Source organism: Megascapheus bottae, chromosome 17 (genome assembly GCF_031878675.1).
Source record: "Megascapheus bottae isolate mThoBot1 chromosome 17, mThoBot2.hap1, whole genome shotgun sequence".
NCBI lineage: Eukaryota > Metazoa > Chordata > Mammalia > Rodentia > Geomyidae > Megascapheus > Megascapheus bottae.
Window position 1 is genome coordinate 18144439 of NC_143525.1, and position 16035 is coordinate 18160473.

Below are 16035 nucleotides of genomic sequence, written 5' to 3' on the forward strand. Positions count from 1 at the left end.
AATGATGAGCTGGGTGCTCGTGGCTCACTCCTGTAATCATAGCTATTCAGGAGGCTGCTATCTTACGATCACAATTCAAAGCCAGGTTAGGCAAGCAAGTCCATGAAACTTTTATCTCCAGTTAGTCATCAAAAAAACCGGAGGTGTAGCTGTAGCTTAAGTGGTGGAGCACTAGCTTTGAGCACAAAAGCTAAGGTCAGTGCCCAGGCTTTGAATTTAAGCCTGAGGACTGGCACAGAAGCAGGCATGGGAGGAGTGGAAGAGCGTGATCGTGACTTGAAGAAAAATTAGTTACAAAAGTTATTCTGTACTTTTCCTATATCTCAGATCATATGGGTACATTTAGATATAATCAACAGTAACTATTTACTAGTAAATTTGATTTTCAAATGCATTATCCACTAGATCTGACTCTGATTTAGTCATTTGTCATGTACAATACATTATCTTTCAGACTTGGAGGTAAGTAGTGGAAATAATTGCCATTATTTCTCTGACTGTTTTCATGTGGTTCAACTCCCCATAAGCTTCCAGGGATACATACTGATTTGTGATCAGTACCTCTTATACGACACGAAACAGCCTCTAATTTTCCACAGTATCCATAGAATAGCTATGCAGGGAACCTGCAGGAAGAAAAGGATAAGAACTAATCTCCCCCCCAGAAAAGAAGTATTACATTTATTTGTTGGTTGGTTGTTTTATTTATTTATTTTTGCCAGTCCTGGGCTTGAGCTCAGGGCCTGAGCACTGTCCTTGGACTTTCTCAAGGCTAGAGCTCTACCACTTGAGCCTCGGCACCACTTCCAGCTTTTTTCTATGTATGTGGTATTGAGGAATTGAACCCGGGTCTTCCTACATGCAGGCAAGCACTCTACCACTAGGCTAAACTCCTGGCCTGATTTATTCATTTTTGGCCAGTCCTGAACTCAGAGCCTGAGCACTGTCCTTGGGCTTTCTCTAGGCTAGTGCTCTACCACACTTGAGCCACAGCCCCACTTCTGGCTTTTTCTATGTATATGGTACCGAGGAATCGAACCCAGGTCTTCAGGCATACTAGGCAAGCACTCTCACCACTAGGCCAAACTCTTGGCCCTACATTTATTTCTTGATCCATATTTTTTAAAAATTAACAATTGTCAGAAGGTCTTTGAACAGTATTTTCCCATAAGACTCCTCCTCAACTGAACAGAAAATACCCAGTCTTATATTTCTTGTGGCTCTAGATATTCAGTGCTATTCACAGTGCTTGATAAATGTTTAAGTTGAAATTTATTACTTAAAGTTGGCTAGAACTAGGGCTGGAGATGTCCCATTCTTTCTTTATAGAATAAAATACATTGTAGGTTTTAATTTATTTCCTTCAGGAAAGTTTTAGGCTCAAATGAAGATTTTTGTGGACCAAAAAGGTGGACCAAAAAGTCTTAGCTATTTTTTTGATCAGCCACAATTCATATGACATTTGGTTGTTTTTATTTCGAAAAGAATTTGTGCTTCAGGTAGAAAAGAATCGTAACCTAAAATTTATTTTGTAATCTGTTGAAAGAAACAAATTGAGGACACACACACACACACACACACACCACTTTATGACTGAATCAGAGCTCTTATGTTTGCAGAACTTTAATAAAATTATTTTTTATTTTTTACAGACTTTTTGATTGATTAAGGTCATTCTATCCTTAATTTAAGAGGAATGATAAGAACTTTGAAAGGTCAAATTTAAAAGGTTATGAAATTTAAGGGTGACCACTCAATATTTGCTAGTGTTGAAATACAGGTTTATGAGTTTCTGCAGGGAAAAGCTGAAAGATGCTGCCTTCTCTGCATTGATTAGCTAGTCAATCTAACATAAAGAACATACCTTAGCACTTGGAACAAACGCAAAAAAAAATTTTTTTCATTCTTACGTGTTTATTTTTCCGATCATAAAATGAATGTGACTTAGAGCAGAAAGCTAGACAATCGAAGAAAATTGAAAGAAAATATTCAGTCTATGCAAAAAGTTTTTATAAATGAGCAAAAAATCGGGATTGTTGGCCTATTAAAAATAAAACTACTAATTATGATAAAATAGTAAATACTGGCTAAGAAAACCCCTAGAATATTTATTTTAATGAATGAGTAGGTATAATTTACCACTGAAATATTAGTTATTGACAGGTAACTTCTGAAATTGCTAGAGTACTTGAAAATAGCTGGTTCTATAGTAAATCTTTCCCCTAGCCATCTTAATTTTTTTAATTGACAGTAATTTAACTGATATGTAGACAGACAGACAGACAGACAGGCAGGCAGGCTATAGTATGATTGTTAAATTCATGTGTACTCTAGATTATGTGTAATTTGGATTACCCCATGAATTATGCCAAATACCTAATTTGATCATTAGGATATCTGGCATATTCGTTACCTCAAGTTTCTTCATTTTGGGAACATTTAAAATCCTTTCTACTAGTTGTTTTGAAATACAAAACTAACTATTGTCAGCCAGATCTACTCTACTGTGCTATAAAACATTAGAAGTTATTCCTTCTGTCTAGCTGCACCCCTGTGCCTTATTAATCATCCTCTCATAACCAAGCATCTGATAACTGTTGTTTTTTTTTAAATAATTGTGTGTGTGTTTGTGTGTGTGTGTGTGTGTGTGTGTGTATGTGTGTGTGTTTATGTGTATGCTAGTGGTCCTGGGTGCTGTCTCTGATGAGCTTACAGTCTGAACATTGTGCCTGAGCTTTTGTGATCAAGGCTAGTACTGTACCTTGAGCCATACCTTTATTTCTGGCTTTTAAGCAGTTAATTGGAAGCTAAAGTCTCATGGATTTTCATGTCTGCACTGGCTAGGAACTTCAGTCCTCAGACTTCAGCCTCCTGAGTAGCTAGGATTACAGGTATGAACCATTGGTACTTGACTTCTATTGAGATTTTTAAATGATTCTGTCTGAACTTATGTCTCCACTTGGACCTAAAAATACAGACTTTGTAGTCACTTCTCTTAAATGTATCAAAAAAAATTTTAATTAGGTAAAACTTTTATAAGAGACTTAGGAAGGAAATTCTGTAACTACTCTCAATGTCTTATTAAAACCTCCAGGTTTATATAAGTATAAAATGAGATAATGTGATAAGATGAAATGAGATAATGCATATATATGTGTATGTAGGTATACTTTATACTATGTATATATACTTTATTATATATTTATAGATATACTTTATATACTATTAAGAACTATAGAGGTTGTATAATATTACCTACCATTCTTTAATGAAAATACTTTTTCATTTTCTTATAACTTAGAGCTGCCCAATAAATATGATTCATATTTCTCAAATGCCTAGGATGTACCAAAGAAAGTCCTATTAATAATCACAATGCCATTTGTTCTACTTAAGTAGTGAATTTACCTATTTACATGTTACTTGTTTCTTTTTTTTTTTTTTTTCTTTTGTCAGTACTGAGGATGGAACTCAAGGCTTGAGCACTGGACTTGGGCTTTCTCAAGGCTAGAGCTCTACCACTTGAGCCACAGCACCACTTCTGGCTTTTTCTATTTATGTGGTACTGAGGAACCCATGTGTGTGCTAGGCAAGCACTCTACCACAAGGCCATGCTCCTGGCCCCGTTTCTTTCAAAGTGTGGAAGTTAACATAGTTTCAGGGGTTTTTTTTGTTTTGTTTTGTTTTGGGGTTTTTTTGTCTCTTCATAGCTCTTGTGTTGGGAGGTTTATCCTTATAGTGTTCAGAGGTTCTATGAACCAGAAGAGGTAGTGCCCAGCATGAGGGGTGCTGGCCCTCAGAAAGGATTGAGGAATTTCTGCCCAGACCCTGGTTAGTTCTAAAGACACTGGTCTCATGCAGTCCCTTGGCTTTCTGTGGATGTTGGAATTCTTCCTCTTGCATACATTTTTGCCGTCCTCCACTGGGCACCACATTTGTAGGACTTACCATATCCTACATCGTAAGCTAAACAAATGCCTTCTCTTTATACAAGTTTGCCAGTCTCAGTCATAACACACTATCACCGAAGTCATACACAAACACATTGTATTTGTAAAAGCTTCAAGGATTGCAGATATTTAGAGGGAAATGAGAATGACTCTCTTAACACCCCTTCCCTTTCCCTCTCCAGTGTTAGACATATTCATAAGATATATTCATATACATATGTCTGTACTTTGGTCAGTACACACATGTGATCAGTGTTTCGCATTATTACTATGTAGTTAAAAATGCAAGATCTCTTTTTTCAGGAAATTTTCTTAGTAGATATATTTCTATCTCCAATTCATGTTAGTGACCTGGAATACTTGAGTATTGAGTCATCACTTTTGTATTGTTTAGATCTAATACCCACATATCAAGGAAACCATGTGTCTTTTGTTCCTTTGGTCTCGGCTTATCTCACTCAACATGATTTGCTCTAGTTCCATCCACTTCTCAGCAAATGCCATTATTTTATCTTGTCTGGTGGCCATGTAGAATTCCATTGTATATATGTACCACATTTTTTGTATCCATCCAAGATCTCTGAGCTGCACAGCCCACAGTAAGGCTCTGCCTTAAAAATAAATAAATAAATAAAAATGCAGGGATCATGAGGTCAGGGAATTTGTTTTATTTCATGCTCTTGAGTTCCAGGGCACTCAATAAATGCAATGAATGAATGAATAATTTGTTCAACATATAGATTATTTTTGGTTGTAGCTATTAAAATACTGTTGGGAAAATATTCACATATGCCTCTGCATGTAACAGAAATATCATTTTTTTAGAATGAGCATCAAATGTAGTCTTAATACATGGATTCATAGTCTTCAAATTTCCAGTACTCCTCCTCCTCCTCCTCTTTTTCCTCCTTCTCCTCCTCCTCCTCCTCATCCTTTCTTTTGTTGTTGTTATTGGTGTTGATGGTGGTTGTCGTGGGACTTGAACTCTGGGCCTGGGTGTTGTCCCTGAGCTCTTCAGCTCAGGGCTACTGCCTTACCCCTGGAGCCACAGTGTCACTTCCAGTTTTCTGGTGATTAATTGGAGATAAAGAGTCTCACGGATTTTTAGTGCCCAGGCTGGCTTTGAATTGCAATCCTCAGATCTCAGCCCCTCAAGTAACTAGGATTACAGGCATGAGCCATGGCACTCGGCTCTTCTCTTCATTTTTTTTTTTAATTCATTATGTTTTTGTGCCAGTCCTGGGGCTTGCACTCAAGGCCTGGGCACTGCCCCTGAGCTTCTTTTGCTCAAGGCTAACACTATACCACTTGAGCTAGAGCTCCACTTCTAGCCTCTTGGTGAGGGTAGTTTATAGGAGATAAGAATCCCACAGACTTTCCTGCCCAGGCTGACTTTGAATTGGAATTTTCAGGTCTCAGTCCCTTGAACATGAGCTGCCAGCACCCTGCCCTTCACATCATCTTTAATGCATAGAAAGTTTTCCCCAGTGTGCCTGCACTAATGAAAATTTCTTTCCATTTATCCCAGTTGGCACTTAATAAAACCTCAAACTGCAATATCCCTTTCTTCAGTGAAAAAACAAAATTATGAAAAATCAAAATGTGTCTTTTATTGCTTTTTCTTGGTTTTATTTCTCACTGCTTCTGAGACTATTAGTTAAAACTGACACATGTTACATACATTTTAACCTTTCTCTCTCATTTCTATCATTTCTTGGGATTTGGAGCAGAAAAAGAAAGGTATAATATGGGTTCTCTTTGCCATCTTGATCCACTTTCCTGACATAGTTTTTATCCCTCAAGGCCTTTTTATTATAATGTCTATCTTTTTTTTTTGTCTCAGCAGTCTGTTCCTAAAGGAACATGATTCATATTTTATAATATCAATGGAAAGTTGAAATTTGCCTAATATACATTTACTTTATATTGAGGTTGTTTTTGGAAGATGCCTTTAAACAATAACAAAAAGCCATTCTACCAGTTTAAAAATGAGATTCTTGCTTTGTGCTATTGGTAATGAGCCCAGACACCTTAACAAATGTGTTAGTATCTTAATCACTCATCAGGTCCAGGTAGTTCCAAGTGCTGATAAAGGCCTCGATTCTTCTCCAGATGTCTTTTAAGTATTAGCTCCAGGTACAGTAAGCAGAATATTAGGAACTGGCTTGGAGGTTCAAAAGTAGAATCCATGTTGAAGTTTCAGATCCTTGGTCTCCTAATGATTCTTATATCTGAGTCAGATCGTCTATGGTGTTCTCCAAAAGAAAAAATGCCTGGACCCTGCACTGACTGCTAGCTCAGAATCCTGAAGGGTTAGGTGGAATCATGTTCAGCCAACGTTATGAGCCATTTTTATCACCTCCATGTATCTTTTTTTTTATCAGCCTAGACTCAGGGTCTAGGTGCTGCCTCTGAGGTTTTTTGCTCAAGGCTAGTACTCTACCACTTTGAGCCACAGTGCCACTTCATGTTTTCTGGTGGTTTATTGAAGATAATGGTGTCATGACTTTCCTGGCTGGGTTAGTTTAGAATCTCAATCTTCAGATCTCAGTCTCCTGAGTAGCCAGGATTACAGGCATGAGCCACCAATGTCTAGCTGCATCTTTTTGTATGAATGATTCTTTGTCTTAGGTATTGTGAATAATGTTCTTTGTGAACATTAGAATATCTCATGAAGACCCAGTTTTCAGATCGTTGGCGTGTCTACAGAGGCCATACTATTTTAAATCCCCACCAATAGTTTATAGACAGTTCATTTTCTTTTCTTTTTTTCCTGTGCTGGGCCAGGCTGGGTTTGAACTGTGATCCTTAGAGCCTAGCCTCCTGATGTGAACCACTGGCACCAAGCTAAATTTCTCTGTATCTTGTCAATGCTTGTTTTCTAGGTTTTTTTTTGGGGGGGGGAGGTGTTAGCCACCTTAATGGCTATAGGTGAAATCCTGTAATATTTTGTTTTCTTGTTTTTTTTGAAACAGAGTACCCCTATGTAGCCTAGGCTGGCCTTGAACTTAGGATCCTCCTGTATCAGCTTCCCAAGTACTGGGATTATAAACTTTTACTATCATACTGTGCTCACTGTAGTTTTGATTTGCATTTCCCTAATGACTAGTGATGTTAAGCATTTTTTGTGTGTGTTTTGGACATTGTATGTCTTTTTTAAGTCCCTGTTTTTTATTATTGAATCACAGTAGTTCTTTATTATGGACATTAAATTCTTCTAAATACGTATGGTTTACAAATGTTTTGAGTTTTTATGTGAAAGTATTCATTTCAATCTTCAGATAGTTCATTATTAGGCTGAAAATATTTCTGAATCTTGAAAGTCCTTCTATTTTGTGCTCATTTCCTCCTAGGCCAGTACTAAAGTGGAAGTAGACATGGAGAAGGCAGAGAGCCTGCAAGTGACAAGAGGAGACTTCCTTGCTTCTTTGGAGAATGATATCAAACCAGTGAGTATGCATACTGAGCAGCTTATAAACCAAAATACTAATGACAATGACTATTATCATTCAGGAGAAAAATAAGTGCCATTCACCTAATATTAATATTAAAACTATCCCAATTTAAAAACTTCTGTACAATAACTATGACTATGGGTGATTAACTGGTACTTACTAAATATTTCTCATAATAAGGAGCTCATCTGATGTATTAGGCAATCCATTCAGTTTTGAGACTTTCTAATTACTAGTTCTTTATATTAAAGCAATAGTTTTATCATTGGTTTATACTATAGAAACCCAAACTCAGTCTTTCCTCCTTATTTGTTTGTTTATTTATTTATTTTATTTTTTGCCGTTCACGAGGGTTGAGCCCAGGGCCAGAGCACTGTCCCTGAGCCTCTCTTTGTTCAAGGCTAGCACTTCATCACTTGAGCCATCACACCACTTCTGGCTTTTATGTGGTACTGGAGAATTGAACCCAGGGCTTCATGCATGCTAGGCAAGCAATCTACCTCTAAGCCACATTCCCAGCCCCTGTTCATTACTTTTGAAAATTAACTTTTGTCCTATCTTCACTTTCACCTTTTTCCTTCCTCTAAGGCATCTGATTTTTTGCATATTGCCTTTAGTTCCTTTGAATACTATATTTTCTAAACTTTTACTATCTTAGATATCTTTTTAGAAAGTGTCAATTTTGTCAAGCACAGTGGCTCATTCCTGAAATCCCAGCTACTTGTGTGGCAAAGATAGGAGGAGGATAATGCTTTGAGATCAGCTTACCCCCCCCCCCAAATGAATTAATAAGGACCTACTCAAAGAACTAGTGTGGTTCACACTGGTAATACTGGTTAGAAGGTAGAGCATCTCATTCCAGACTGAGACTGGCTATAGGCAAAAAATAAATAAATAAAAAGTCACTTTTCTTAGTACTAAATCAGTCACAGTTAAAGCTTTAGACTATAGTATCAAATCAGATGATGAACCCTTTTTTTTTTTTGCCGGGATGGGGGGCCTGGATGCTGTCCCTGAGCCCTTCAGCTCAAGGCTAGAACTCTACCACTTGAGCCACAGCACCATTTCCAGATTTCTGGAGGTTAATTGGTGATAAGTCTCATGGACTTTTTTGCCTGGGCTGGCTTTGAACCATGATCCTTGGATCTCAGCCACCTGAGTAGCTAGGATTATAGATGTGAGCCAATGGCACCTGGTTCAAAATTTGGCTTTTTGAGGCATATGATGATTTTTAAAAAGTTGAAATTCTCAATCCATATGTTCTTCACTCATAAAATGGGCTATTTTTCCTACTAATTCATTTTACTATTAATTTTATCAAAATCTGATTCAACTGCAAGTACTAAAATTGTTGGGTACTTTTGGAATGTATAATCTTTAAGATTGGAAATTGACTGTGAATTGGGATGTGATTTCATCTTCAATATGTAGTGAACACAAGTATAAGTATACATTGTTGTTTTTACTTCCTTTTTCTAACTCTGTAGTCTTTTTTTTCAACTTTTTTTTCTTTATTTGTTCATTTCTTGCATTTGAAGTGCTCTTCGATGACATCCTTGGCCTGAGACTCTTTGCCATAGTCCTTAACCACTACACAGCTGCAACCATCCATTTTACGGGGTCTTCCCTCTCAATCAATTTTGCAGAGGCCTACCCACTCACCCAGTTTTTTGTTGTCATCGACCTTAATAAGGTTGATTTGGTGCTCAGCACAAAGTGCCTCCACCAACTTGACATATTTGGGCGCATTGCAGTTGGATGCAAGCACTCGAAGATGTGCTCAGCACATGTCTAAGGCTTTGGCAGCTTCACGGATTGGATTCTACGTGGTAGGCCGTCATGGATGAGGGTGGTCTTCAGCACCACTTGTAGAGCAGTTTGTTTTTTGGTGGGTCATGGGGCTTGAACTCAGCCTGGGTGCTGTCCCTGGGCTCTTCAGCTCTAGGCTACTCCCCTACCCTTAAGCCAAGCCCCACTTCTGTTTTGTAGAGGTTAACTGGAGATAAGAGTATCTGTTCCTGGGGCCGGGAGTTTGGCCTAGTGGTAAAGTGCTTGCCTAGCATGCACGAAGACCCAGGTTCAATTCCTTGGTACCCCATATACATAGCAAAAAGCCAGAAGTGGTGCTGAGGCTCAAGTGGTAGAGTGCTAGCCTTGAGAAAGTCCAAGGACAGTGCTCAGGCTCTGAGCTCAAACCCAGGACTGGCAAAAAGAGTCTCTGTTCCTTTTGTGCCGGGCTGGCTTGGAACCTTGATCCTCAGATCTCAGCCTCCTGAGTAGCCAGGATATCCAGGCATGAACCACCGCACTCAGGATTAGAGTAGTATTAATGTCCATTACACCTCCAGAAGCAATGCCTTCCTCAGCCATGGCAGTGGATTATGGGTGAAGCCGAATCTTGAGCGCACCTGGGCCTCCACCTCCATGTGACTTGGCTGTGGCAGGGAAAGAGCTAACGCTATAGTATTTCATTATAGCTTCCTTTTTTTTTTTTTGTCTCAGTCTGTCTTCTAGTTACACATGTATACATATCACAGTTCCATTTAACTTCATATACCCAACCATAGAGTTGATATGGGTGCCACCCACAATTGTTACGTTTTGTTAACATTTTGTATTTGTGTTTTCTGTGTATATAGATTTCAGAGTTTGAACTCACTGTCCCTAACTTTCTTTTTGCTCAAGATGAGGGCTTTACCACTTAACCCACTGGCCAACTTCTAGCTTTTCTAGTAGTTTATTGGAGACATGAATCCCTAACTTTTTTTTGCCCATAATCCTCATATCTCAGCCTCCTGAGTAGCTAGGATTACAAGCTTGAGTCACCAGTGCCCAGCTTGTATTCACATTTTAATCCACAGGACCCACAGTCAGTGTTCGGATAGTATCTTTGTGTGCTGAGCTGCTTTTCATCACCATCATTACTTTTTCTCTTTGTTCATAATAGAATAAGACAATCTTAACCTGCACAGTGCTTATAGAAGCAAGCGTATATGGAGCGTATATTCTTTTTCTCTTAGATTATAAGTCTAGGCTCTATTGAAATATGACACTTGAATTTATTATTTTTATTCCACTGTGTCATCTAAAGCAATTTTATTGTTGTTCTTGATTGAATAAAAAAAGGAAATTAGAAACTTTGGGGGTAGAGGATTGTTTGATTTTTTTTTTTTTAATTTTCTTCTGAACTCAGGGTCTGAGCTCTGTCCTGGAGCCTCTTTGTGCCCAAAGCTAGCACTCTACCAACTGAGCCATGGTGCCATTTCCAGCTTTTTCTGAATAGTTTATTGGAGATAGGAGTCTCATGGACTTTCCTGCTTTAAGCTGGCTTCAAACTGTGATCCTCAGATTTCAGCCTCTTGAGTAATTAGGATTATAGGCATGAGCCTTTGGCACCCAGCTAGGATTTTCACTTTAATATGGGTAATGTTCGGTATTTCTGTTATATAGACATTATTATTGATCTTTTATAACTTTCAATACTTTATTTTTTCTGAAGGTTTCATTTTTAATAGAAACATAGAATCAAAGAAAAAAATCAGATTTCCAATAAAACATGTCCAATTGTCCACACACCTTCAGCTCAATATTGTAAGATGATAGTCAAGTCTGATAGCTCATGTCTATAATCTTAGCTGCTAGAGAGTAAAATCAGAAGAATCACAGTTCAAGGATATGATAAGGATACCTGCTCAGTTGTGTTCATCTCTGCACTATTCTCAATAGCCAAGTGATGGAACCAATTCAGATGCCCTACTGCAGATAAATGGATACAAAAAATGTGGGATATGGATATATATATATATATATATCTCCACCATGGAATTCTACATATCCAACAGACAAGATAAAATAATGGCATTCACAGGGAAGTGGATGAATCTAGAACGAATCATGTTGAGTGAAACAAGTCAAGACCAAAGGAACAAAAGGCGCATGGTATCCTTAATATGTGGCTATTAGATCCAAACAGTAAAAGAGGGATGACTCAATATTTGCATACCCAATGCTATGGACATGGTATTGGAAATATAAATACAACTACATAGCCATAAAAATTTATGACTATAGACATAATGTTTTATTACATAAATTAATATGTATCAGTCTAATTTTAATTATGTTCTAAAATCTAAGTGCCAGTGATTGCATATAGAGATTCCCTTCTTTAATACTTGTTTGTTTTAGCACATCATTTGAAATATGATGTAAAAATCAATGTTAATTTTTAAAAAAAGGGCTGATGGCATGGCTTAAGTGGTAGGGCACTCACCTAGTTAGTGTAATACCCTGAGTTCAAACCCTAGTACCACACAATAAGAAAAAAAAAAGATGATAATGATCATGATATAGCATAAATACATGTGTCATATCTCATGTAATGCCTTGTAGATCCAGCTTATTTCTCCAGTGCCTACTCTTAGAATTGAACCTGATTTTTATTATCAATTTTCATCCGTATCCATTGAGGGATTTGATGATTTTGGTTTTGTTTCTTACCCAGAAAATCACTAAATCCAGAAAGTCTTGTGAGAAGACTTGGTAAGAAATTAAGTCAAACGTACCCAACTCAATGACAGAGGAAAAGAGAAATTACTTTAGTTTTAATAGTAACTTTTAAAATGTTTTAAACTGTTCTTTTCTAAATAGGCATTTGGCACAAACCAAGAGGATTATGCAAGTTACATTATGAATGGAATCATCAAGTGGGGTGACCCAGTTACCCGAGTTCTGGATGATGGGGAGCTATTGGTCCAGCAGACTAAAAACAGTGATCGTACACCACTGGTTAGCGTCCTTTTAGAAGGTGAGAAAATGATGATATGGTTTTAAAAGTTTTTTTAAGAACTAGTTTTAAAAATCCATTTAGCATATTCTAGAAAGTGAGTTTAGTTTTAGTTCTAAATCTTATTCATGATCTGAAGATCATAGTCAAGTTTATACAATATTGTGAACAAATTAAAATTTTTTTGAACTGGAATATTACTGATGAATGATAGCAACTAATTTTCTTTTTCTTTTCTTTTCTTTTTTTTAATCAATTGTTGTTGTGGGGCTTGGACTCTGGGCCTGGGCACTGTCCCTGAGCTCTTCAGCTCAAGTCTACTGCCCTACTCCTTGAGCCACCTCGCCACTTCTGGTTTCCTAGTGGTTTAGTGGAGATAAGAGTCTCACAGTCTTTAGTACCTGGGCTGGCTTTGAACCTCATTTCTCAGATCTCAGCCTTCTGAGTAACTAGGATTGCAGGCATGAGCCACCATGCCCAGCACAAATAATTTTCCTGTAAGAATGCATCTAATATTTTTGTTTTGTTACTTAGTAGGCAGAATGATACATAGTTTTATTTAAGTCAGTATTTACTGAATGCTTGGTAAGTTTACTCATTGCTGGAATTATAAAGACATTGAAGTGTTCCGACTAGTAATGAAAAGAGACTTGTAAAGAAATTCTTAATTGTATTGTATATATATAAGGGTAAGTTTGAGTACAAGTCATTTTGCCCAGGATTAGCAAGGGGAAACTAAAGATGATGTTTAATTTTGGCCTTGGGGATCTGTTAGGATTTCATTAAGTTTACAAGAGAACATCCCATTCACAAGTAATTAACTTGCAGTTATGATTAGTATGCCATCCAGGAAGTTCTGGAAGCCAGATGACAAAAGTACCTAACCCCCTTGAATATCCGGAAGTGAAGGCTCCTGAGAGGTGTGTTAAATGAAGGCTGCAAGTATTGGAAGAGACTGACTGGGCAAAGCAGTTTGGGAAGATGTAAGGGCCAGCATGTGAAAGTCCCTGGGAGCTGGAAGTAGATTGGCTAGATAAGAGCCAGTTCCCAAAGCCTTGTGGCCTAAAGACTTAGAATACACTAAGCTGAGAATGACTGCTTTATGAGAGAAAATGGATTCAGAGGGCAAAACAATAAAAGACTAATAGAAGAATTGCATTGTTCTAGTGAGCTGATTGCAGTTTGAACTACTAGGGGGGCAGTGGAAATGAAAAAAAGGATTAACCTGATAAATACTTAGGACAATAAAAAAAATCTGGCCGGGAGTTTGGCCTAGTGGTTAAAGTGCTTGCCTAGCATGCATGAAGACCCGGGTTCGATTCCTCGGTACCACATACATAGAAAAAAGCCGGAAATGGTGCTGAGGCTCAAGTGGTAGAGCTCTAGCCTTGAGAAAGTCCAAGGACAGTGCTCAGGCCCTGAGCTCAAGCCCAGGACTGGCAAAAAAAAAAAGAGAAAAAAAAAATCTGACAAATTATTAGTAGTTATCAGTCATCGTTAGGCTAACATTCTTTGAGCCTTCCTATTTGCCAGTCAGTCAATTAGCACTTTACATATATGATGTCATGTAAACCTCCTTACAGTCCTATGGGAGTCATTGCTTTTCTTTACCCTGTCTAGTCTATGGGTAACATGTAGTTTAGAAATATGCATTGGATTAAATAAGACAAAGGTGTCAAACATGATCCCAGGTTTCTGGTAAATGGAGCTATTTACCAGAGAAGACAAATGGAAAAGCAGATGTCTTGAGGTCATGTTTGAATAGATTCTGAATTTCTATAGGATAATTCAAAATGTTTGATAGTTATGTGGGTCTGTCACTCAGGAGAGAAGCCTGGCTGGCTGATTCACAATTTGTCAATGTTTAGACTGTCCTTGAAGCCAATAGATAAAGTCCTTAAGGAAAGGGTATGTGTAGATCGAGACAAAAAGTGAGTTTGTAAATAATTTAAGAGAACAAGAGAGAGTTGACAAAGGAGACCCAGTAAGATTAATCAGAGAAGAGAAAAATGGGGAACAAGAGAAGTAGAAAGATTATGCCATCACAGAAGCCAAAGAGGGAAGAGGGGAGTTTAGTTTACAGTTATATCTAATGCTCCTAAAAAGCCAATAGAGAAAAGTATTTGTTGGGATTGGTGAAACTGAGGTTATGGTGACGTTGATGGGAGTCTGATCACTGAGGCGGAGGTAGAGCCTTAGGGTTTGATAAAGATGGGTGGGTGGCAGGTGAGCATTCAGGCAGCCTATGGAGACTATTATTTAGGGAACTTGCATTTTGAAGATAAATAATGGTTAGTATTAATTATTACAAGTATGAAGTCCAGAAGATGTTTTTGTTTTGTTTGTTGAACTGTCAGTTATACCAGAACATGTTTAAATGCTGGAGGCAAAGCATCAAGACAGCAGGGAAGAGGGGATGTGTGTAAGAGAGGAATGGTCACTTAATGTCAGATCCTGACAGTAAAGAAGAATTGATAGGTGTTAGAATAAGGCACTCTTCCAATATATAGGAGGGCAGGGGAGGCAGATAACTTTCTAGATTTGGTTGCCTTTATGAGAAGGACCTAGTGAATCTTTTGAATTCTAACTTTTTAATGACAGATTTGCTTCTAATAAGGCAGTTTTGCCCTGCCCTTGACTGTATCATTTGGAAGACTTACTAGATTTACTAGAACTAACACAAGTACTATTGTGTATTTGAATGCATTCTCTCTTTTTCGAGGAGCAAAATCCTTATACTCTATATTTTTAACCAGAAGATTGAAAGATTAAGGCTGTATGAGAAGCCAAGAAGACATGTATTTCACCATACTTTTGAAAATGCTGATCAGTTCGTTAGGTTTAGTTACTAATAAATAAAAGGAAACAAGTCTGCTGTGAAACTGTGTCAGGAAATGTTAATGAGCAACTAGTTGAGACCTCAGTACCTTGGATCAAAGTTGAAACTTGTTGGATTCCCCTGTGCTTAGGTTGGCTTTTTTCCCCTGACTTGCTAATGTCTTCCTACAGGCCCTCCTCACAGTGGGAAGACAGCTCTAGCTGCAAAGATTGCAGAGGAATCCAACTTCCCCTTCATCAAGATCTGCTCTCCTGATAAGATGATTGGCTTTTCTGAGACTGCCAAGTGTCAGGCCATGAAGAAGGTATCAAGATTTTTACTTTCATTTTATTTTAGTGTCTTTTCTATGCATGTGTGTATGAACACATGTATATATGAATAGAACTACCTTTCTGCATATGTGCATAAAACTTGTAGCAACTCTATTTTTTTTAATTTTTTTTTTTTTTTTTTGCCAGCCCTGGGCTTCAGCTCAGGGCCTAAGCACTGTCAGCACTGTCCTTGAACTTTCTCAAGGCTAGAGCTCTACCAATCAAACCTCAGCACCACTTCCAGCTTTTTTCTATGTATGTGATACGGAGGAATCGAACCTGGGTCTTTGTGCATGCAAGGCAAGCACTTTAACCAGTAGGCCAAACTCCCGACCCCCAACTCTGTTTTTTGAAACTAAATTATCTGCAGCATTTGGGAAAAAATAGTGACTTAATTTTTTTTATTATGCAGTGCATTTTTAAAATATGATTTTATTATTACTAAGGTGTTATACAGAGGGGTTACTATTTCATAAATCAGGTAATGAGTGCGTTTGTTTTTAGACAATGTCACTCCTTCCTCCACTTTTCCCCTTGTCTCCCCTTCCAGTCACTACCACAAGTTGCATAGTTCATTGAGTGCATATATGTGTGTGTGTGTGTGCGTGTGTGTGTGTGTGTGTATATCTGTCTGTGTATCTGTGTTTGTCCCAGGACTTGAACTTGAGGCCTGCTCTCTGTCCCTGAGCTTTTT

At 37.9% G+C, this 16035-nt stretch overlaps 1 protein-coding gene and 2 pseudogenes across 2 annotated transcripts in view; 1 reads left to right on the forward strand and 2 right to left on the reverse strand.

Moving 5' to 3' along the window:
- Nsf (N-ethylmaleimide sensitive factor, vesicle fusing ATPase) overlaps positions 1-16035 on the forward strand; it is a 123063-nt gene that overhangs the window by 67079 nt on the left and 39949 nt on the right. For both annotated transcript variants that reach the window (XM_090350016.1, XM_090350015.1), the window contains exons 13-15: positions 7304-7399; positions 12056-12212; positions 15201-15334. In XM_090350016.1, coding sequence (XP_090206142.1) covers positions 7304-7399; positions 12056-12212; positions 15201-15334 — 387 coding nt within the window. The remainder of the gene's footprint in view (positions 1-7303; positions 7400-12055; positions 12213-15200; positions 15335-16035) is intronic.
- Positions 8913-9775, reverse strand: LOC150051218 (small ribosomal subunit protein eS12-like; annotated as a pseudogene).
- Positions 11780-11952, reverse strand: LOC150051219 (putative ribosomal protein eL39-like 5 pseudogene; annotated as a pseudogene).